Source organism: Xiphophorus hellerii, chromosome 19 (genome assembly GCF_003331165.1).
Source record: "Xiphophorus hellerii strain 12219 chromosome 19, Xiphophorus_hellerii-4.1, whole genome shotgun sequence".
NCBI lineage: Eukaryota > Metazoa > Chordata > Actinopteri > Cyprinodontiformes > Poeciliidae > Xiphophorus > Xiphophorus hellerii.
In genome coordinates, this window is record NC_045690.1 from 1,862,095 (window position 1) to 1,885,684 (window position 23,590).

A 23,590-nucleotide genomic window follows, 5' to 3' on the forward strand; every position below is an offset into this window, starting at 1 on the left:
AGAGTCTCTGCAGTTCTTCCTCAGTTATGAGATACATAAACTGTCCAAGTTTATGTTTGTCATAATGCAAAAGCATCAGAAACTCAAAGGTCAGTGCTGTTTGTGACACAGTTTGGATGAACGTATGACAGAGTTAAAGCCTGATGAGCAGGAAGGAAGTGAACGTAAAATAAATCAGTCATGTTGCAAAACGATCAGAGGGTTAATCTGCTCAGCCTGGCGAACCGGCTGTGATCTGGAGCAAAATGCAACATGTTGCTTTCACTACAATCCAGTGTCTGCTGAGTTTTTAGGAGACATTTCTGGATGAGAAAGAGAAAGAAATGTGTAATAAATATGGATCCTATGTGGACCTGCAGCAGGACCGTTTCTCCTCAGATATTGTGCTAAACTTTAAGCATTGCTTTGGGTTTTACTCTGTTTTTGTGATAAATCTTAAAGTGTTTCATGGTGATATGAGGAACGTTATCATCTTGGTGAATTTCTCTGTTTATCTCCAGTCTCTTGCTGCTGAAGATAATATTAGACAGAAGACAAATATCTCCAGCTGCGATGCAGAAAGAGGAGAACAGAGAGAGATGGAGCACATAAAGGTTGTTTTTCTGCTGCGGTTCGGTTTAGTGACCAGCTCACCAACTCGCTGTAAAGCCCCGTGTTTATAGACTGCGTGTGGGTGGAGATCATAAAATAAAGTGTTTGCTTTCAGCCTCATGCAGAGAGATTACTTATGTCATGCTGAGCACATTCAGCTGGAGAAATACCAACACTTTTCTGTTTTCTGTCTGCATGCTCTGATGCAAAACATGACATGTGCCGTCTCACGTCTCCCTTCATAATGTAGGTTAATTGGATTGGAGCCTCAGCTGCTGTGAAAGAACTGAATGAGGATAATAAACCAATGAAAACAGACACATTCCACACATAACCATGGAAACATAAAACTGAACGGACCTTCACCTGCTCACGCCTTTAAACATCTGACTCTGGTCGGGACGGAATCGCTCACATTGTTAGAAATAAAACTCCAGGAAAACAAAGGAACGTTTCTGGAGGATGGTTAATCATTTTACTGGAATGAGGAAAAAACTCCCAGATATGATGCAGGAACACAGATTTTCCTGAACATTCTGGATCTGTAAAATTGTAAATCAGTCAAATTTTAATTTGCATTTCTAAAACAGTGTAATTCTGCAAAGTAAGAAACAGAGCCGGCCCACATTAATGAACCTTAGAGCAGCTGACTGACAGGAAACATGGGAACAAAAGAACAGAACAGAACCGACCCGCTTCAGCTCCGTCTGGAAGGATGAATCGACACAGAGAGAAGAGAAAGAAGATGATTATTGGGAATAACCAACATAGGTCAGGGTCAAACGTTGGTGATTGAGTAAAGTTTAAAACATTGTTTCTCATTGGCTGAGAAATGATGGACCTTCTGGACCTTCTGACCTTCTGACCTTCTGGACCTTCTGACCTTCTGGCCTTCTGGACCTTCTGGACCTTCTGGACCTTCTGGACAAGAAGCTGGTTTTTACCAGGCTAATAATGAGCTAACGCTAACTTTTAAATGCTAACTTTTTGTTTTCTCACAGGTTTACTCTCTCCGTCTGAGCTCCACCTAGTCTGGCGTTTGAACTTTTTACTTTTCATGAACATAGAAAGTTCTCCTGGATCAGTTCTGGTACTGATCCAGGTTCTGGTTCTGTTAAAGTGGAGTTTCTCCTCTCCACTGTCGCTCCATGCTCGGTATGAGGTATTGGTGTAGAGTCAGGGACAACACGACCAATTCTCCGTTTGTAGGAACTCAAGCCAAAGTGAACTGAAAGAATCTTTTTCATTTCAGCTACAGAAAAACAACAACCATCTCATATCAAATGCAGAATATCCGATGTGCACAGAAACAATTCTTCTAGTATCAACTGAAACTATTTTTAGACACCTTTACATATTTATACCCCATTACCATGAAGACTGAGGTTGTTCTCTTGCAGGCAAGTTTTACCGTGACACTAACAGAAACCAAACCCTTCCATAACTCTCCGCACATCAGCCGTGCAGAATTCATACGATCCCAGCAGACCTAAATTATAAATTACTATCATTTTAGAAACACAACAGCAGATGCATGATAGAGCACACAGTGCTGGCAGGAACCCGACCTGCTCTGCATATCCAGAGTTTTAGTTACACAACGAGTCGTGTCGGATTGTCAGTAGAAAAGATTTTTAATTAATTCATCACTTTCAAGAAATGATGGGGATTATATAACAAAACAGCGGTGAATATACAGAGGTCTGACCCATCCTGGCTGCTCTTCACTCAGAAACAGTAAACAAGGTAGGCAGAGAGAGCAAACTCATGAATTAGTCATGCTCAAAGCGTCCGCAGCTCAAAGGAGACGAGGTTCAGGTAGGATCCAGAGTACAAGAGCTGGGTGGAAAAACTCACAACTACATACTGCTCACATTTTCTCATTCAGATTCTTTAAACGTAGCAACCAGGAAAAAAAAAAGAAATACATAATGTCATTTTTAAAAAGCAACTAACAATTCACAATCAAGATGAAAATTAAACGCCTGTCAGGTTTCTGGATAAAATGAACCAAGTTCTAACATTTATTAAGTTTAACCTGAGATGTAGAAAAACTTGCAGCAGATTCTGGGCTGTCATGGATTAAATAAAGATAAAATCAGAATAAAAACATTAAGTTCACCGTCTCTGATTCCTCGTGCTTTGAGACACAACGGATCATTTAGGTGCTGCTTTAAATTCAGTTGGTAACTTTTGATCATCAATGTGATCAATTTATTAAAATAAGTTTGATCAGTTTGCTACGGAGGGAAACAGATGATAACAGAGAAACAAAACCAAAAAAAACCTTGGCCAACCACCTGGACTGGTGCACAAAACATTCTGACATCCACTGAAAAATAATATAAATCACAACTTTTTTTCTTAATTTTTACATAACCTGTTGCAAATGTTTTCTGAAAAGAATTAGATTAAATATTTTAGAGACAGAGATTCAGTTTCATTTATCTTTTTTTTAGCACAAATATATGAACTTGAAAATCAAAAAGTAGTAAAATGATTTTTTTACATAAACTATGAGTAAAGAACACCAGTTTGAATCAAACTCTAAACGCTAAAACTCAAAGTCATTCTCATAAAAATATTGGATTATTTTCAGAATCCAGAGATTTTTAGGACCAAAAACCAAAAATAAAGGAGCAGGATTCAGTCCTGAGTGTTTTTAAAGCTCAAAGTTCCAAAAACATAATCAACACATGAAATAGATAAACCAAAAGATTAAACGTTGCTCAGCCATTCCTTTTACTGGGCTCGGAGCGGTTCAGAGCTCACACCGATCTGTTAAAATGTAATTGGCTGCAGTGACGACTTTTTACTTTTTTTCTAAAAGTGAAGACTCGTTCACAAAAAGTAATTTGTCAGTTATTGCTCTGTCTGACAGCAGCGATTCATCTCACAGCACATTACATTTTTCCATTTCACCTCCAGAGTGGACAGGTTTTCCTGGAGAGGATTGCTGTCCTCAGCTGAACTTCTTAGACATCTTTTGTCTCCATCTGGATCTGAATCCAAACCTGGAATCAACTCATAACCTCACATGTTGATCTGGGTCTTTATTTGGTAACATGAAGGTTGAGGTGAGAAATGCTGGCATCATGAAGGAGGCTGCAGTTTGGTTTATGTGTTTGTTTGACTCTGTAAGGAACTGAAATGTAAAACATCAAAGAGTCGTAGATCATGATGATCTTCAGCCTGCAGATCTGAAATAGATCTTTAGTTCTCAAACTGGAAGAATTATAGAGCAATCACAACGATGTTAGAGAGCGACCAGACTCCAAATCCACCTTCATTTTACAGATAAACTGTCACCCCTTCCACTTAACCCCACTTTTGGCCACGCCCCTTCGTGCATTTAGGCCACGCCCATATTTTATCTGGGGTCGGGGCTACGCTTTCACAGGGAGTTTAGTTACACTTTAAAACCACAACCTGCACACATCCCAAACACTGATTGGTCAAATTTCTCTTTAGAAGTCATCATCAAAGCAGAATATGAAAAGAATGAGTCATTAAAGCCCCAAAGTGATGATGAGTGGAGCTGCACCTTCATCTCATCACTGATCACATGGCCTTAAAGCAGAGATGCTTCATCCAGATCATCGTTTAGCCAACATGTGAGTTATAGAAATGTAAGAAAAAGAATCAACTGCAGCAATGATCACAAAGAAAAACCTTCACATGTTTCCAGACGGCATCGTTCCTCCACGCTATGAAAGTCATTATCTTTATTGGCAACATTCACACCTCAGAGTGACGACAGGAGACAATGACATGCACTAGGTGTGTGTGTGGGGGAGGGGGGGCATGTGTGTGAGTGTGTGTCTGATTTGTGTGTGTGTGTGTGTGTGTGTGTGTGTGTGTGTGTGTGTGTGTGTGTGTGTGGGTGTGTGTGTGTGTGTGTGTGTGTGTGTGTGCGTGTGGGTGTGTGTGTGTGTGTTCACAGGACAGGAAGGGAAGGACGGGCAGAGTGTGATTTTTGTGAGCGATGGAGAATAGTCAAGAGGGTGAAATCATTAATTCCTGGCATTGCAGAACGGGGGGGAAGCTTGGTCAGTGTGAGAAGGACACACACACACACACCCACCCCCACACACACACACACACACCTATACATATACAATGACACATTAATATATTGTACAGATCAACAGCGCCCCCTGCATCTGAACCAGAGAATTACACCTGCAGTCAACTTCAGCCTGAAGCCGTAAACATCATCCTGAGCTTTAAAGGGAAGCAGCAGGTCTGGAGGTAAAAATGTGATTTAGTTTCATCTCAGGGAAGTTGAGCTAAACCGTAGAGCAGACATGTTCAGCTTCATCTTCTTCTTCATTTTCTGCTCCATGAGGACCCGCCCAATTTCCCCACAATCCCCTTATCGTCGTGGTAACAAGCCTCCTGTGGTTAATTATGCTCAAACAATACCACAACGATTCATCTGGAGCTAATCTGACATTTTCACCAAATCCCCGTTCAGTGGCAGTAAAGCGTCTGCAGTGTGATTGTCAGATATGGTGTCAGTAAAGCTTTTGTTTCTGAATAATGGGATTATGACCAGCAGCAGCGATTCAGGAACGCTGCAGGGAAATCCAGCGTCGCTATCAGCACAGACCTCAGCAGATCAGTTTCATGTAGAAACACAGCAGTTCGTCCTCTGATTAAATTAAAATATGGACTTGGTTCTGGAAGATATTGTTGAGTTGTAGAAGTTATTCTGAAATGTTTGCACAGAAACATTTCGTTAGACAGAAACAATGGAGGAAAGAGACCAGCATGAAGGGGAACAATCCAAGCTGTCTGTTAGCTAAACTGTTAGCACCATTAGCTAAACTGCTAGCTAACAGACAGCTAACGGTGCGTTCACACCAAACGTGTTACATGTGTTAAAAACGTCTGACGCTTCATATTTGACGTGTGTGAACTATTGGTGTGTTCACACCGCTTTGAGCATCAGGGGCGTCTGGTTAACATTTAAACTCTATGTGGCGCGTCGGACACTCTTGACAGCGTCAAACGGTTCAAATCACGCCGTGCTAGATGCTCAAAACGCGCCACAACGGCCCTCAACCCTCGACCCGAACTCTACAGAGACTTTGAATGTAAACCAGACGTGTCTGACGCTCAAAACGCGTTTGGTGTGAACGCACCCAAACACTTTTGTTGAATAGTTAAACTCAGCTAACAGTTGAGTTTGTTATCTAAGCTGTTAGCTAACAGACAGCTAACACTGTTGTTGAACAGTGTGTTAGCTAACAGACAGCTAACACTGTTGTTGAACAGTGTTAGCTAACAGACAGCTAACACTGTTGTTGAACAGTGTGTTAGCTAACAGACAGCTAACACTGTTGTTGAACAGTGTGTTAGCTAACAGACAGCTAACACTGTTGTTGAACAGTGTTAGCTAACAGACAGCTAACACTGTTGTTGAACAGTGTGTTAGCTAACAGACAGCTAACACTGTTGTTGAACAGTGTTAGCTAACAGACAGCTAACACTGTTGTTGAACAGTGTTAGCTAACAGACAGCTAACACTGTTGTTGAACAGTGTTAGCTAACAGACAGCTAACACTGTTGTTGAACAGTGTGTTAGCTAACAGACAGCTAACACTGTTGTTGAACAGTGTTAGCTAACAGACAGCTAACACTGTTGTTGAACAGTGTTAGCCCAGGGCTTGTTGCTGTAGGACCTGAACCTGCTTTACAGTTTCTCCAGATCATTCTCTGACCTGCTGCCGGGTTCCTGGTCTCAGCTGATGGTTCTCTCAGAACCAGAACAGATGCAGTTAAACGAAGATTCAAAACGAGGAATAATAATAAGGAAGAGTTCCTCAGCTCACACACTGACTGTAAAGACTTTCTTTAAGGTGATGGCATCATTAAACATTCATATGGCTGGTCATACCCTCTGCATTTAAATTTAATAACCCATCGCCCTCTTTGTGCGCCTGAGACCCTAAAATAAATGCAGCTCTTCAGTCATTAATAAGTAACAGTGATTACTTTCATCCCGCACGTTGAGCCTCCAAAGCCACAATATTCTTTTACATTTTAGATAAATGAATAACTATCAGTCTTTTCAGTTGTACTCTTCCTCAGAGGTCCAGCTTTGTTCATAAACCAACCAGAGAATATTTTTAGTGATCATATTTCTATGGAAGCCTGTGAGTCTCAGTGTGTGGAGAATGTTGTGTTTCTAGTGAGGGAAGCAGAAACGGCTCGGATCTTTAGAGGAAGGAAAAAATCTGCTAAAAGCAAATCCTGCAGTTTCACTTGGGCTCTTCTCAGTGGCTGCAGGTGAAGATGTGAGCGCTCCACCTGAGTCCCTCCATGGAGCTAATTAGCAGCTAGCTGCTCTGAAGTAGATGTGCTTGAACCTTCAGTCTTCCTGTCTTCCTACCTCCGGTAAAATAAATCCATCAGTGAGAACTGAGCCTGGATTACAAATAAATATAAAACTAAACAAAGATCAGACAAATCCTTTCATTATGACTTTCAGAAAAGTCTAATTATTTAAATTTACATGACTGATGATTAAACAGAAATGCCTGAAGGGTAAATATTCTCATGATTTTCATAAAACTATATTTCAGTCCACAGATCTAATAACAATATAGGAGTAGAAAAATATTGCTGTCAGTATCATGTTTATGCTGAAGTTATGGGGAAAGTTGATTCATAAAGGAAACATTAAAGAGAAGATGTATGATGAGAGATGTGAGGGTTCTGCAGGTCAACGAGGCTGAACTGCACTAATGAATATGTTGGTGAGAGCGCCGTCCTCGTGCTGCAGCCCCACATCGGTCCTGTTTCAGACTGAAGAGTAATGAGAAAATGATGGGTTTGATTAAATGACAGACTTACTTTGTGCTCAGCACAGCAGAACCAGGATGGAAATAGTCATCGCATAATAGATTTCAATTTTTCTGATTCTTCTTTTCGCATGAAAAGATAAGAAGATCACTTCAGGAAGTGGTAAAACCTGATTATGTTCTTAGCTGGAACAAATCAATAAGCCTCATAAAGAGTTATTATTCAACGTGATGATGAGCTGCATCGCTAATGCAGGCTAATTGCTGCATCTCAGGGTTTTCTTCAAGCAGCATCAGAATGGTTTATTATCTGCAAAGTGAAGCTCAGTTTTATCAATATGCTCCATTTATTCTCACCATGTTTAACACTTTTCACAACCTGGACTGAAAAGTTTCAGGAGAACTGAAATGGAGAAAAGCAGGTGATAAAGAATCAAACATAAAACTATAAAACATTTTCAGAAATGACCTGGGAGTCTGAAGCAAAAACGTTACAGCAAAAAACTGAGAAAATATCATAAAATATTTAAGAAAAAATCAAAATGTGACCCAACCAGGAGGTCTTAGACAACTGCTAATAATATGCCAATTAATGATAATATAGCAAATATTATCTGTTGCCTCACTTTGAATAAAATAAATTAAAATAAAAAGAATAAAGAAACAGCAATTGAATTATAAAAATGACTGTTGCTGCTGTAAGTTTAGACATGTTACTGTGGGACTCAGCAGTTCTGAACTATTGTCTTTATAAATCATTTAGAAAGAAAAACCTGAACTGGACCTGCTTGTCTCTGGTCCCTTAAGATGATCCGATGTTCTGTGAAACCAGCAGGAGAATCTGACCAGAACAATCAGAAACGTTTTGACCCAAAGCTGTTTCTGCGTCTCATCGGTCTCCCAGCGCCGGCGTCCTGCTGACATCATCACCTTGAACCAGGTCAAGTCAAAAGGTTTTACTGGAAGGTCATGATTAAAACGAAGGAATCTACTGTGTTTTTATCTCTCACCGGAGCAGAGCGCCGTTTGTAATGTTTTAATTAGAAATCATTAATAAGCCGAACTTTCTGAGGGTTTCCAGGCGCAGCAGCACCTGAGGCTGAGAGCGGCTGAATCTCTTAAATATGAAATTCAATTATTAAATACATGATAAATGAGGTTATTGGAAAAGAAATGCTAATGAACAGAGACGTGGTTTACTCCCACATTCCCTCAGTTTCATTTATAAAACTCTGATCCTGTTCAGACGATCGGATCGGATCGGATCGGATGGGATCAGGTTGGGTCGGGTCGGGTCGGGTCGGGTCGGAGAGGAGAGGAGAGGAGAGGAGAGGAGAGGAGAGGAGAGGAGAGGAGAGGAGAGGAGAGGATGATGGGATATTGATGAAGCGCCGCTTCTCGTTTTAGCTGGAGGAAAATATATTTCCAGGCGTCATGCTGCTCTTCACCTGACGGATGTTTTGTTGTTAGACGTCATTTCTGCTGCTGCTTTCTCTTTGTTCCTCCATGTTTCACTCAAATTTATCTGACTTTTAAAAATATTTCCTCCTTTTTGCATGTGTGTGTTGAACATGGATATTAATGCTGATTATTTCCTTCATACCAAGACATTTTCCCATGGTGAGATAATCTGCAGTGGAACTTTTTACATCAATACTTACAGATTATTTACTACAAACAAGCTCCTATATTTTGCTTTAAAGTAACTTGTAAGTTAGTTTTGTCTTATTTCAAGTGTAAAAAGTTATTTGCACTAAAAACTAGACAAAAATACTCAGTAAGATTTTGTGTTTTTGCAGTGTACGGTTTGGATTAAATCAAACTAAACAAAATAATGATTTATTTCTCAGCTTCATCTCAGGTTTGAAAAGCTGTTAACGCCTCGTCAGAAACGAACCAGATAAACTTTAGAAGAACTGATCAACAGGAGATCAGAATAAACCTGAAATTAGACGGGTTTGAACTTTTCACATCCTGGGAACGATGCTGTCAAGAAACGCTTGAATGGAAACTTACAGATTTAGTTCAGACTAAATGCCCGTTCTCATTTGGTTCTGAACAGCCGTCAGAACATCCTGGTTCGTCGTCTCCGTGGTTACAGCCTGCAGGACGGACGACGCCAGAGCTTACAGTGAGGCGTCCTGCCAGTCTGACGCTCATAAATGAAAGGTTTAATTCTGTGGCAGGAAGACAAACGTAAACTCCTGGAGACGAGATGCTGCTGTGCTGACAGGCTGAACCAGACTGACGTCTTTCAGGCAGAAAAAAGAACTTTTTGAAGGTTTACATTTCTTTCTTTTTGAGTCTTTATGAAGGATCCAGGCCCGACTCACAACTCCAACTCCTCCTGGATGAGGCGGTTTGTTTAGTCGGCTATCAGTCCTCTATCTGAGCCGCAGAAAAACATTTCTACAGAATGAAAAAAGCCCTGAAGTGGCCTGGATCTTGATTTAAAATCGTCTCCTTCAGCTGGAGCTGGAGCAGCAGAAAAGCTTTTTGTTCAGTAAGAGCTGCTTCTGATTGTGAGAGCCATTTCTTCTCAACTTTCTCTCTTAGAGTGGCCTTTCACTTTTCCACCGCCAAAAACAGAAAGTCTGTGTAATTGTGGCTTTTAATGTTTCATGGAGTCTTTATGTCTTTAAAAAATCCCATTTTTTCCAGGTCTGGAGTGTTTTTCCCCTTTTGGTCCTAACGGGCCATTTATTGCTCTCATTAGCAGCTGAAGCATAAAGCCAGCTTTGTTTTTTTCACATGTTCAACATAACACACTCAGTCTAATTATACAATGGAGGATGTGTAATTGCAATTAATTACCTGTGAGATTAGCTGCATTAGGAAATGAAATGTGCTGCTAATTGTATTGAGTTGTTTCTTCTCAAACAGTGGAACTGATTCGTTCAGCTCAGGAGTTAATTGTTGTTCTGCAGGTAATAAAAGACATTTTAATTACATTACAGCTGCAAATCTGGAGAACTATAAAACCAGCTGATTTTTTAAACTCTGATGTTTTCCTTCAGATCAAACTGATGATCTGTGAGCTGGTGAGGATCATCAGACGTCCAGCTGTATTATTTTGTATTAAAACTAATAAATTTACACACACACACACACACACACACGCCATATGGTTCCTATAGATCATGAAGATCAATCCCATATTTGATATCATGGATTAACTGATATTTGTCCTTTTTTACCACATTTACCTCATCAAATCGTCGCTCCTGTTCCGCCTCGAGTTCCTGCTGATCTGTCGTTCCTTTTCCTCCGTCCGCTCAGATGGACTGATCTGGTGCAAAGGAATGATTGTTATAAAATACAGCAGCATGTCGTGTCAGTGGAAACAGAAACTGTTGTCAGATCTAAGCTGAACTGAAGGCAAAATCAGGATCAGTTATTTACAGAATCTCACAGAACTTTAGCTTAGAGTCCAGATTTCAACCAGCTGAATGTTAGATGTTCCTGGATCAAATTGATATTTAAAGAGTTGGAGGTTTAGAACTGAACACAAGACAGAAATAAAAAGACACTCAGGAAAAGTTAAAATAAATAAATTTTTTGTAAAATACCCAGTAGAGTTAGAAACCTTCCTCCAGCCGAGGTGTTAGCAGTTAGCATCAAATTATTTTACTGATTCATTGAGCAGCTATGATGGAGGATGAAGAAATGTCATTTTAAATATAAAGTCACAAGATTTTCCTCTTCAACAACAGCAGATGCTAAATTATGAGAAACAATCCATATTTCATTTTCCTTGCTGGATTTTTTCTTCTTTGCATGAGAAGTTTCCTTCCTGAACACGTCCGCATCAGAAGATTCACTCACAGAAGTGAGAGTGATGTTTTCTCCTCTTTTATTGCTCTAATAATGCTTAATATAAAGTAACAGATTTTTTTCCAGCTGCTTATCGATCAAGAGGAACAGGAATCCAGAGTCCAGATGATTCCTGCAGATGAAGCAGCAGCTGCTCCAAACGAAGCGGCTGAATCTTCAGGTACTGCTGCTAACACGCTTTGGAATAAAAATATTATGTAGTATAAACATAAGAAGAGGCGTCATTATGAATAAGAATGAAATCATGACAGGCTGTTAACACTGACGGTATAAACTCTTCTGTTTCCGTCATTTCAGTCAGGCAGAAACAAGCTGGTCAGATGTTTCATCCAAAGTGTTTCATAAAACCACAGATTTGCCTCGTTTGTTTCCAGTGTGTGAATGTCTGCTCGATGTTTCCGCTGTAGATGTTTTTCATGTCTGATTGGTCTGCTGGGTCAGAGAGAAACCAGAGCAGAATGAAGGTTTGTTGTTTGTAATCTGGCAGATATCAGCTCTTCCCCGGAGGCTAAAGAAATGGGGCTGCAGCCGATGTTTCCTTGTTGAGTTTGTTCTGAGACCAGAAACACTTTGTTCCCACAAATTTAATTAGAGGAAGATTCTGTTTCTGTGCCAGCCGATGCGTCCATCTGTCCGTGTCGACATTTTGAAGCCGCCGCCGCTGAGCTCAGCACTCAGATTAGAAAGTCCAGGATGAGTTTAGCTCAGACAATAGGATGTTTTTTTCTGTCTGAATCATGAATCATGAATAACTTCCTTTTTGGTTTCAAAGAGCCGTTTCTAATGAGTTCAGAGACCACACTGCTAATTTGGGTCCAACATGTTCTAATCCGTCTAAAAATGGGATTTGGGATGTTTTTCTCCCAGTGAGGCAGGATGAAACGTTCCAGCAGGACTTCGCCTCCTCTAAACATTTCTCTGTTTTCTAAAGGACTTGATTGTGATTTCTGAATGAAGTAAATACAGATTTTAGCTGCATCAGGAAAACAACAGAACTATTTATCTATCAGAATTTAAAACAATAACTCAGGTAGATGTAATGTTGTTCTCTTTTATGCAACATTCTCATTCATAGATTTTTGATACATTTCTGAATAAATGACAAATTCAGAGTCCAAACGCATCTGAGTCCAAACCTGAGGCTACGTTTCTGCAGGTAACGTCGCCATCACCCAGCTACGGCTACGCAGCTAATGTGTGTCATAAATCATTCACAAAGAGGTCTGACTGTATTTTATTGAATTAGTACTAAGAACAAACGTAAAGAAATCTTGGATTTAAGAAAAAGATGCGAACTGAGCTCCATGCCCTAACATAACCCTTCCTTCCAGTTAAAGGGGAGCTTTTCTTCCCACTGTCGCTGCATGCATGCTCAGGATGACAACATGTTGTGAAACAAACAGACTTGAACTGAACAGTCATGGTTCACTTCAGACTTCTATCAACCCTTCAGCTGAGATGAATCACATTCATCAGAACATGATGGCGTCGATGCGATCCTCTTCCTCAGCCGGTGTTTCCATCCTCAGACAGACTTCATCTCTTTAACACATCCTTCAGCTGCTGGAAACTCAATTCCCTCATGGATTCTCAATCCTATCACTTCAGCTATGCTATGCTTCACTGAGTGCTTAAAGCAATTTTGCAAATGACTTCTTGCGGGTAATGCACTTAACACAGATGGACTCACTGGCAGCATTCGTCAGTGCAGTCCGTTTTCTGAGGCATGCTTTTTGTCATGCGGTCCCTTCTGGAATCGGACGATTGGTTCGTTGATTTGTTTGATTAAGTTGTTGCTCTGAAGCCCTCAAAGTGTTGGTTCTGGTCTCTAAGGTCCGGAGAAACCCAGAGACGGATATTTGCCGGATCTGAGGCGCTGAGATTCCAGCTGGTTTCTGTCTTTAGGAAACTTCCAGCATCTCAATACAAAGAGAACCTGAATGTTTAATGGAGCATCTCATGGAATCTGTTCCCTCTGGGGACCAGAACATGTTCTGGACCATCCTGATCCTCAGGACCCTGTTCCTGCACTGGGACAACAGAGACCTGTACTGGGAGCTGGACTGGGAGCTGGAGTGGGAGCTGGAGTGGGAGCTGGACTGGGTGAGAAACACATTACCAGGTCAAATCCTCCATAATAAAACATGACCTGTCTGGTTGGACAGCTTTAGATTCAGCAGAGGTGGATCCATGTTTTTCTGAATGATTTAGCTCTGCTTTGCTTTTCTCTACCTGCTTTATAGATCAACAACATCCAGAGAAATTTCTCCTTCAGAGCACAAACACAGAGACAGTAACGCATCTCCGGCTCCGTGTCGTATTGACTGAAGTAATAATTCAGCCCTCCCCAGGAAACGAGTCTTTCATTCTGTCAGCCTGCGATATACAGCATGCATACCTGGGAGCGCAGTGTTTGCTCTGCCCACTGCAGCACAATTTATTCCTGCAAATCTATTACAACATGCAGGATATCATGGCTGCAAAGCACCAGCATCAAATAGACCCATTCCTCTCAGAAGCAGTCAGCTTTAGGAAGAACGAAATAAAAACGTATTCACTGTTTGTCAGGTTTTACTAATACTGAAGTGCAGAAAAATACAACTGATTTTCTGCCCTAAATTATTTAAAATGATGGAAACAAAGAGAAAAGAAGTGAGTAACCCTTTGATTAGGACGAAGACGCTCAGCTCATGTTTTCTGTCAAACTCTCACATCATAATGTAGGAATTTCAACCAATTAAAAATCTTTTCTTTACGTTCTTCTTTCTGGCTCTGAGGTCTTTATAAGACGAGCAGAGAGGCAGGGAATCGAACCTGAGACCTGCCCTACCGCTGAGCACAAACACAACCTGCACTTCTTTCTCTGAAGGTCCCAGCACAACATTTCCAACAGCAGGATGTGTGAACTTTGACTAGACCGTTGCAGGACCTTGATTCTTCTCTTCCCTTCCTGTTCCTGGTGGGACGTTCCAGGAAAACAACCAGGAGGAACGTTGACCAGATGAATGGCCTCAGCTCATTTTCAGGTATTTGTGACAAAATCTGTGTTTCTCACAACCGTAGAAGAACCGTCTGTATCTTCTATCATTATAGAGAAACACACAGATAATCCACCTCCTCCTCTGGAGGCACAGAGGAGGAGACGTCACTCAGAGGCAACTTTCACTGCCTGCCGTGAACAGCAGCTCCAGGAAACCAGTAGGACCAGTTATGGAACCAGTGGAGGACAGGGCTGGTCTGTGGAAACCAGATCAACGACGCAGTAAGAACCAAAACAACAGAATTCACATATATGATCACAGTTTAGGGTGACCTGACCTTTCATGACCTTTCATGACCTAATATAAATGTTTGTGAACCGTGGGAGGAAACTGGACCTGGAACAGAACTCCATCACTGGCTGGGATTTGTTGCTGGGAGGTAAAGCTGCGGTCGGTTCTCCGCTCTGCATCAGGAATCTGAATCAGCTGATATTAAATCTCACAGGTAGAGGAAGAGTTGAGCTGCGATCAACAGGATCAACCTTCTGTTTTTCAGACGTCTTTTCTAAATGACATGAGTTAATGTGATCTGGCACAAAGGAGCCTCTGATCTGCCAGAGGTTTTCAGAATCTGTTCTCTTCTCACTAATTACAGAACAATCTGGGAAGATTTCATCCTCCTCCAGCTTTTTGGTATCAATTATCCTAATTATGTTTCCAGGCATTGATTCATCAATAGATTGGTCCGGTATGATCGTTACAATTAATGACACTTTAATTAAAACTAATCAAAGGTGTGGGCGGACATGCTTACAAGTTTACAGTTTTTATTTTGTCAGTATAAAAACTCCTAAGAAAAGATGATTTTTTCTCTTTTTCCCAGCATGCCTCTGACCCTGCTGTTGATCTGTCTTTGCTTTTTTCCACAGTCTGTTCAGGGAACCTGAAACATACGTTGTCCATGTCCCTGCAAACCTACATATTTTATCATGTCATCATCATTTATTCATGCTGCGTATTGATCTGCTCTTGCATCCTGCCTCACGCTTGTTACACCTTCAAACAGCTTTAACAATTATAACTGCATGAAATATGAGCATATTTACAGCTGATGTACAGTGAAGCAGTGGAAGACGCAGCATAAACTGTGACAGATTACATTCATATTCTAGTTAAAATGAGAGCTAAACTATTTTTTTGTTAAGTTAGAGGAGATATTAATGTGTAAAAAATCCTGTTAAAACTAAAAAACTGAGGTTATAATGATCATTTAAAACTTTTTCCATCTTTAATGTGATATTTATCCTGTAAAATATAAAACATAAATCTCTCTGATAGCCTGATTGCAGAAGTGTTCAGGTATTAGCTTAGCGGTGTGAACACCGACGCCATCCGGTTATAGAAATGGTTTTTATCTCATTACAGCTAAAAAGGCTGAAAATCACTTTAACAGTTATTCTGGTCTCTGCTGTTAATCCAGATTTTAGCAGAAGTTTAAACCAACGAGGCCGCGGCGTCATGGAGCTCTACTGCCACCTGCTGGTTGTTAGCAATTCTGCAACAAACCACAGGCTGCAGGTGATTTGCAGAAATCCTGCAGAGTTTTGGTTTGATGCTGGTGACTGATATTCAGCTGGATACATTAATCATATCTCGGTATTTTTATGCTCTGCGTTTGATTTTATGTAAACTGGGTTTGTTTTGCATCCAGTTCAGCGTCTCTGGATGCCGAACTGGATGCATTGTGATGCCAGAGGTGGTGCTGTGTGTGTGTGTGAGTGTGTGATGAAAGCCTTGAACCTGATGAGCATTCAGAGGAAGAAGCAACACATCTCCAAGCAGTCAGTGCTGTGAGGTGAGTCTGGCAAGCCGCCGCTGAGCAGCAGGCCGACCTGGAAAGGTTTTCTCTTTCTTACCAGGAACGTCTCTAGAATTTCCTGACTTGAGCTTTGCTGCAGTCAACTTTCCTTTTGTCTCCCCAGACACACATGTGTCTCCCGCTTACTTTCCCAGAGACGTGTGAAGCATCATTAAGGTGTCAACATGAGAGCCGAGCCAGAAGCGCCATCACTGCGCTCTGAAAACAAAACAGACCTTCACAGTTCTGGCACGTCCCTCCTGCACATTAGTATGCAGCTGCATCAGGACTCATTTGAAGTGATGTACTTTAATTTGTGATGAAGATGAAAGTGTGTTTTTGCCTCTGGTTAGAGTGCAGCATCAGCCAACAAGTGGGATCAGCACCGCTACTCAAGGACACTTCAGGAGGAAGCCAAAGCTGCTCTGACGAGTGGATCTTTAACTTCATTCATACATTATTTAGCATTTCCTCCATTTAACAGATCAACTCTAAACTCCAAACAGAAGAGCGGCTCACCATCAGGCAGGAATCGGTCCAGAACCACACAAGGTTCCAGAAAAGAAGGAGAATCAACTCTGCAAATATTGACTTTTCATGGAAATTTGATATTTTTGCTAATAAAATTAAACAATTATCTGATTTTACAAAGGAATCATGTAAACATGTTAAAACCAGAATAAACAGCTAAATGTGTTCCAGGCCTCCCTCACCTTTCTGTTTATGTTCAGTTTTTGATTCTCCCTGAAAAATAAATATATTTATAAAAAGAAGCAGAATAAACCAGGGTTGGTTTTTGGCTCATGGCTCATTATTATCACTCTACTCACATTTATGCTGGGAATTCTGCAGTAAGAAGGACTTCTGCTGCAGGAAGAAATGCAAAAATGTACATCTTACACAGATATAAATATTTTACAGACATTCGACTGAACTAAAAAACCTTCTGATTCCACAGAGAGGGGCCCCTCTCTGTGGCCCCCCCACAGAGAGGGGCCCTGCAGACAGAAATGGATCAGCAGCAGTCAGGTTTTGGCCATGAAGCTGATATGAAGCATTGAAAACATCTGATCACTGCAGTGTTGTTATACCTGCTGTGGACACTAGGTGTCCTCCTTTCCCCAGATGCTTGATGATGATGATGAACCTTCATCATCAGCGTCATCAGGAAACAGAACAGATCCTAACATGAAGCAGGAAAGTGAAACAATGAAACGTTTTAATTTGTTATCAGAACAGAAACACTGAATTTATTTCTCTAGATAACCTGACATCCGGGTTGTTTGCTGGTTCGATTCCTTTTATGTATATCTAACTTCCTTTTATGTATATCTAACTGAACCGAGGTTCAACATTTAAAATCTGAGCTCCAGTTTTGTGCATGAAAGTACAAAACAAGCATCAATGCACAGCTGATTTTCATATCTATATTTAGCATCGCAGGATTTGAGGTTTGATTATCTTCATCAGCAGCTGCAGTAAAGCCTGAATCCTCTGACATCATCCTAACGCAGTTTTTACCCTAACCCTAACCCTATCCAAGATTACCCTAACCCTAACCCTAACCCTACTTAGATCGGGGACTTTGCGGTGGAAATATGGATTTTCCGGCCAAAAATCGGATTAAAGGGTAGCTTGCAACGGAGGATCGGGTTTATGGAGCGGATTATCAGGTTTATTCAGCGGAGAATTCGGGCAGGCAGCGGAGAATAGGGGCGGCGCACAGCGGATAATTGGGGCTCATTCAGGTCACCTGCCAGACGCCTGCCTTTTCCATGTGCTGAAGCCGCAGGCTGCAGCTCAGTTGCTTTCTGCACACACAGAGGAGAGATGACACGGACGAAGGGGAAGAGCTTCTGCCCTGTATGCATGCACAATTCGGGGAAACTGCTTCTGCACCTGCAGCTTCGACACAACGTGACAAACCGCACAGAGCGGCGGCTTCTACTGGCTTTGGCGTGTGGAAGGGTGAGTGTAAAAGGCATGGTTTGTCCGGTGAAACGCTGCAACTACACGGGAAACAGAGTGGACAGGCACTTGAAGGAGGTCCATGCCGAGCTGCAAGACTGGAAGGAGCACCTGAGACGGCTTCAGCGTAGCAGGACGCTCCAGTTAATGGCCGAACTGCGGAGGTCCGAACCACAGCCGCCGCTCGCAACCACTCTGGACCTGGACCACGGTCAGCCCGCCACCGTGGAGACATCCAGCCCGCAGCGCAGCCCTCCGCAAAGCCCGGACGCACAGAGCGCCACCGTGGAGAGATCCAGCCGGCAGCGCAGCCCTCCGCAAAGCCCGGACGCACAGAGCGCCACCGTGGAGAGATCCAGCCCGCAGCGCAGCCCTCCGCAAAGCCGGGACGCACAGGCCACCCTGGAGACATCCAGCCCGCAGCGCAGCCCTCCGCCAAGCGAGGAGGAGGAGGAGGAGGAGGAGGAGGAGGAGGGAGAGGCCCATGCTGCTGCACGTCCCTGCAGGGTGGGTAAAAGAGGATCTTTTAACCCGCCACCATCCATTTTCCCCCCATGCGTCTGCAGCTACCTGGAAGAGTTTCATGTGCACCTGGTCGGTGCCCTGCCAAGAGCCAAGCACTTGGAGAACTGCGGCTCCAAGATGAAGCGGCTCAGGGCGTTCTTGAGCCACCTCAGCGAGGGCAAGTCCGAGCTGCGCACCTGGCAGTTTGTGGATAATGTGCGGAGGGTCATGGCCTGGCCGGCGTACCTGCAAGGGCAGGGCAAAGCCGTGACAACCATCAAGGTGTACTTGGTGAACGTGAGCCAGTTCCTGGCCTACTTTGCTGAAACGCCGCCGCCGGACAGCACGCTTTCCAGGGCGCAGATCGTGCGCGCGACCAGGGCGGTGAAGGCTGCCTCATCGCAGATTGCAACCGGCATTGTGCTGCGCCAGATCCGCGTCAAAGCAGCCAAGGAGCAGCGGATGGTGACAGCGGATCTTCTTCGCAGGTGTAGGACCGGGGCTGCGCTGCAAATCCCAAGGCTGCTGGAGCGGCTCGAAGCGGAGCCATCCGCGGTGGAGCTCCGACACCGTTTCTATGGTTACTTTGCGCTGTATGTGACCGCCATCTATGGACACAGGCCCGGCGTCATCTGCAACCTGACTACCGCCGAAGTCCAGGAAGCCAGATCCAGAGCTTCGAGCACCTCTCCTGGGTTTGTGATTAACGTGAGTATGGGGGCTGAACCTCCAAGCACCACAAACCCCCCCAAAAAAGCATAATTCATCCATGACATCTCACCATCCTTTTTCCACAGGTGGAGAACCACAAGACCAACCGGAGCTTCGGGGTCGCACAGCTCTACTTGAAGTCGGACGAGTTCCAGTGGCTCACTCGGTGGATCGCGGTTAGGGCCGGCCTGGGTCCATCCTGTGACCTGGTGTTCTTCACACCCGGGAATGGACCAGTGAAGAAGCTTGTGCACAGCGCACAGAGAGCCTGGAAGGAGATGGGGCTCGCGGGGAGACCAACCATGACTGACATCCGCACCTCTGTTGCTACACTGGTAAGTAGGATCCACAGAGCCAGCCAGCGCTGCCCTAGAGCCAGCACCAGCTAATCGGAAGCCTGTCACATCCCTCTATCCACAGGCAAGAAACACGCAGCCAATGGATGTCCGGAGCAAGATGTCCAGGCTGATGTGTCACGACACAGCCACTGCTGACAGGTTCTACGCCCTCAACCTGGATGAAAAGCAGCTGGATGACCTCCGGAAGAAGTTTGAAGAGGCCACACAGCCAGCCTCCCCCTCCCCAAGTGTCGAGGTCACCCTCCGTGACTAGTGAGGGTGAAGAAAAAGCTTATTTAATAAAAAACATTACCCATGGTAGATGCACTTGTGTCCTGGATAATATTTTATTTAAAGTGGCCTGGAGGACTGCAGGGGCCCTTAGCTTATTAAGTAGCCTTAATTGGAGCATTGAAAGCTGGCTCTGAACACTGCTACTGACCCCTGCACAGCTCCAGGCCTGGAGGTCAGCACAGAACCAGGCCTGGAGCTGTGCAGGGGCCCTTAGCTTATTAAGTAGCCTTAATTGGAGCACTGCTAGCTGGCTACAACACCTGCAGTTGACCCCTGCAGAGCTCCAGGCCTGGAGGTCAGCACACAACCAGGCCTGGAGGCCTGCAGGGGCCCTTAGCTTATTAAGTAGCCTTAATTGGAGCACTGCTAGCTGGCTACAACACCTGCAGTTGACCCCTGCAGACATCCAGGCCTGGAGGTCAGCACACAACCAGGCCTGGAGGCCTGCAGGGGCCCTTAGCTTATTAAGTAGCCTTAATTGGAGCACTGCTAGCTGGCTACAACACCTGCAGTTGACCCCTGCAGACATCCAGGCCTGGAGGTCAGCACACAACCAGGCCTGGAGGCCTGCAGGGGCCCTTAGCTTATTAAGTAGCCTTAATTGGAGCATTGAAAGCTGGCTATAACACCTGCAGTTGACCCCTGCACAGCTCCAGGCCTGGAGGTCAGCACACAACCAGGCCTGGAGGACTGCAGGGGCCCTTAGCTTATTAAGTAGCCTTAATTGGAGCATTGAAAGCTGGCTACAACACCTGCAGTTGACCCCTGCACAGCTCCAGGCCTGGAGGTCAGCACACAACCAGGCCTGGAGGACTGCAGGGGCCCTTAGCTTATTAAGTAGCCTTAATTGGAGCATTGAAAGCTGGCTACAACACCTGCAGTTGACCCCTGCACAGCTCCAGGCCTGGAGGTCAGCACACAACCAGGCCTGGAGGACTGCAGGGGCCCTTAGCTTATTAAGTAGCCTTAATTGGAGCATTGAAAGCTGGCTCTGAACACTGCTACTGACCCCTGCACAGCTCCAGGCCTGGAGGTCAGCACAGAACCAGGCCTGGAGGACTGCAGGGGCCCTTAGCTTATTAAGTAGCCTTAATTGGAGCATTGAAAGCTGGCTACAACACCTGCAGTTGACCCCTGCACAGCTCCAGGCCTGGAGGTCAGCACACAACCAGGCCTGGAGGACTGCAGGGGCCCTTAGCTTATTAAGTAGCCTTAATTGGAGCATTGAAAGCTGGCTACAACACCTGCAGTTGACCCCTGCACAGCTCCAGGCCTGGAGGTCAGCACACAACCAGGCCTGGAGGACTGCAGGGGCCCTTAGCTTATTAAGTAGCCTTAATTGGAGCATTGAAAGCTGGCTCTGAACACTGCTACTGACCCCTGCACAGCTCCAGGCCTGGAGGTCAGCACAGAACCAGGCCTGGAGGACTGCAGGGGCCCTTAGCTTATTAAGTAGCCTTAATTGGAGCATTGAAAGCTGGCTACAACACCTGCAGTTGACCCCTGCACAGCTCCAGGCCTGGAGGTCAGCACACAACCAGGCCTGGAGGACTGCAGGGGCCCTTAGCTTATTAAGTAGCCTTAATTGGAGCATTGAAAGCTGGCTACAACACCTGCAGTTGACCCCTGCACAGCTCCAGGCCTGGAGGTCAGCACAGAACCAGGCCTGGAGGACTGCAGGGGCCCTTAGCTTATTAAGCAGCCTTAATGTGAGCATTGAAAGCTGGCTACAACACCTGCTACTGACCCCTGCACAGCTCCAGGCCTGGAGGTCAGCACACAACCAGGCCTGGAGGACTGCAGGGGCCCTTAGCTTATTAAGCAGCCTTAATGTGAGCATTGAAAGCTGGCTACAACACCTGCAGTTGACCCCTGCACAGCTCCAGGCCTGGAGGTCAGCACACAACCAGGCCTGGAGGACTGCAGGGGCCCTTAGCTTATTAAGTAGCCTTAATTGGAGCATTGAAAGCTGGCTACAACACCTGCAGTTGACCCCTGCACAGCTCCAGGCCTGGAGGTCAGCACACAACCAGGCCTGGAGGACTGCAGGGGCCCTTAGCTTATTAAGTAGCCTTAATTGGAGCATTGAAAGCTGGCTACAACACCTGCAGTTGACCCCTGCACAGCTCCAGGCCTGGAGGTCAGCACACAACCAGGCCTGGAGGACTGCAGGGGCCCTTAGCTTATTAAGTAGCCTTAATTGGAGCATTGAAAGCTGGCTCTGAACACTGCTACTGACCCCTGCACAGCTCCAGGCCTGGAGGTCAGCACACAACCAGGCCTGGAGGACTGCAGGGGCCCTTAGCTTATTAAGTAGCCTTAATTGGAGCATTGAAAGCTGGCTACAACACCTGCAGTTGACCCCTGCACAGCTCCAGGCCTGGAGGTCAGCACACAACCAGGCCTGGAGGACTGCAGGGGCCCTTAGCTTATTAAGTAGCCTTAATTGGAGCATTGAAAGCTGGCTCTGAACACTGCTACTGACCCCTGCACAGCTCCAGGCCTGGAGGTCAGCACAGAACCAGGCCTGGAGGACTGCAGGGGCCCTTAGCTTATTAAGCAGCCTTAATGTGAGCATTGAAAGCTGGCTACAACACCTGCTACTGACCCCTGCACAGCTCCAGGCCTGGAGGTCAGCACACAACCAGGCCTGGAGGACTGCAGGGGCCCTTAGCTTATTAAGCAGCCTTAATGTGAGCATTGAAAGCTGGCTACAACACCTGCTACTGACCCCTGCACAGCTCCAGGCCTGGAGGTCAGCACAGAACCAGGCCTGGAGCTGTGCAGGGGCCCTTAGCTTATTAAGTAGCCTTAATTGGAGCACTGCTAGCTGGCTACAACACCTGCAGTTGACCCCTGCAGACATCCAGGCCTGGAGGTCAGCACACAACCAGGCCTGGAGGCCTGCAGGGGCCCTTAGCTTATTAAGTAGCCTTAATTGGAGCATTGAAAGCTGGCTACAACACCTGCAGTTGACCCCTGCACAGCTCCAGGCCTGGAGGTCAGCACACAACCAGGCCTGGAGGACTGCAGGGGCCCTTAGCTTATTAAGTAGCCTTAATTGGAGCATTGAAAGCTGGCTACAACACCTGCTACTGACCCCTGCACAGCTCCAGGCCTGGAGGTCAGCACAGAACCAGGCCTGGAGGACTGCAGGGGCCCTTAGCTTATTAAGCAGCCTTAATGTGAGCATTGAAAGCTGGCTACAACACCTGCTACTGACCCCTGCACAGCTCCAGGCCTGGAGGTCAGCACACAACCAGGCCTGGAGGACTGCAGGGGCCCTTAGCTTATTAAGTAGCCTTAATTGGAGCATTGAAAGCTGGCTCTGAACACTGCTACTGACCCCTGCACAGCTCCAGGCCTGGAGGTCAGCACAGAACCAGGCCTGGAGCTGTGCAGGGGCCCTTAGCTTATTAAGTAGCCTTAATTGGAGCACTGCTAGCTGGCTACAACACCTGCAGTTGACCCCTGCAGAGCTCCAGGCCTGGAGGTCAGCACACAACCAGGCCTGGAGGCCTGCAGGGGCCCTTAGCTTATTAAGTAGCCTTAATTGGAGCACTGCTAGCTGGCTACAACACCTGCAGTTGACCCCTGCAGACATCCAGGCCTGGAGGTCAGCACACAACCAGGCCTGGAGGACTGCAGGGGCCCTTAGCTTATTAAGTAGCCTTAATTGGAGCACTGCTAGCTGGCTACAAC

The 23,590-nt window shown here is 44.9% G+C and overlaps 1 protein-coding gene across 1 annotated transcript; it reads left to right on the forward strand.

Annotated features, from left to right (window-relative positions):
• The first annotated feature begins 13,193 nt into the window (after positions 1-13,193).
• Positions 13,194-19,921, forward strand: LOC116709205 (uncharacterized). Its single transcript, XM_032547617.1, has 4 exons — positions 13,194-13,337; positions 17,979-19,253; positions 19,343-19,591; positions 19,677-19,921. The coding sequence occupies exons 1-4, from the start codon at positions 13,194-13,196 to the stop codon at positions 19,866-19,868; spliced, it is 1,860 nt and encodes a 619-aa protein (XP_032403508.1). The 3' UTR covers positions 19,869-19,921.
• The last annotated feature ends 3,669 nt before the right edge of the window (positions 19,922-23,590 follow it).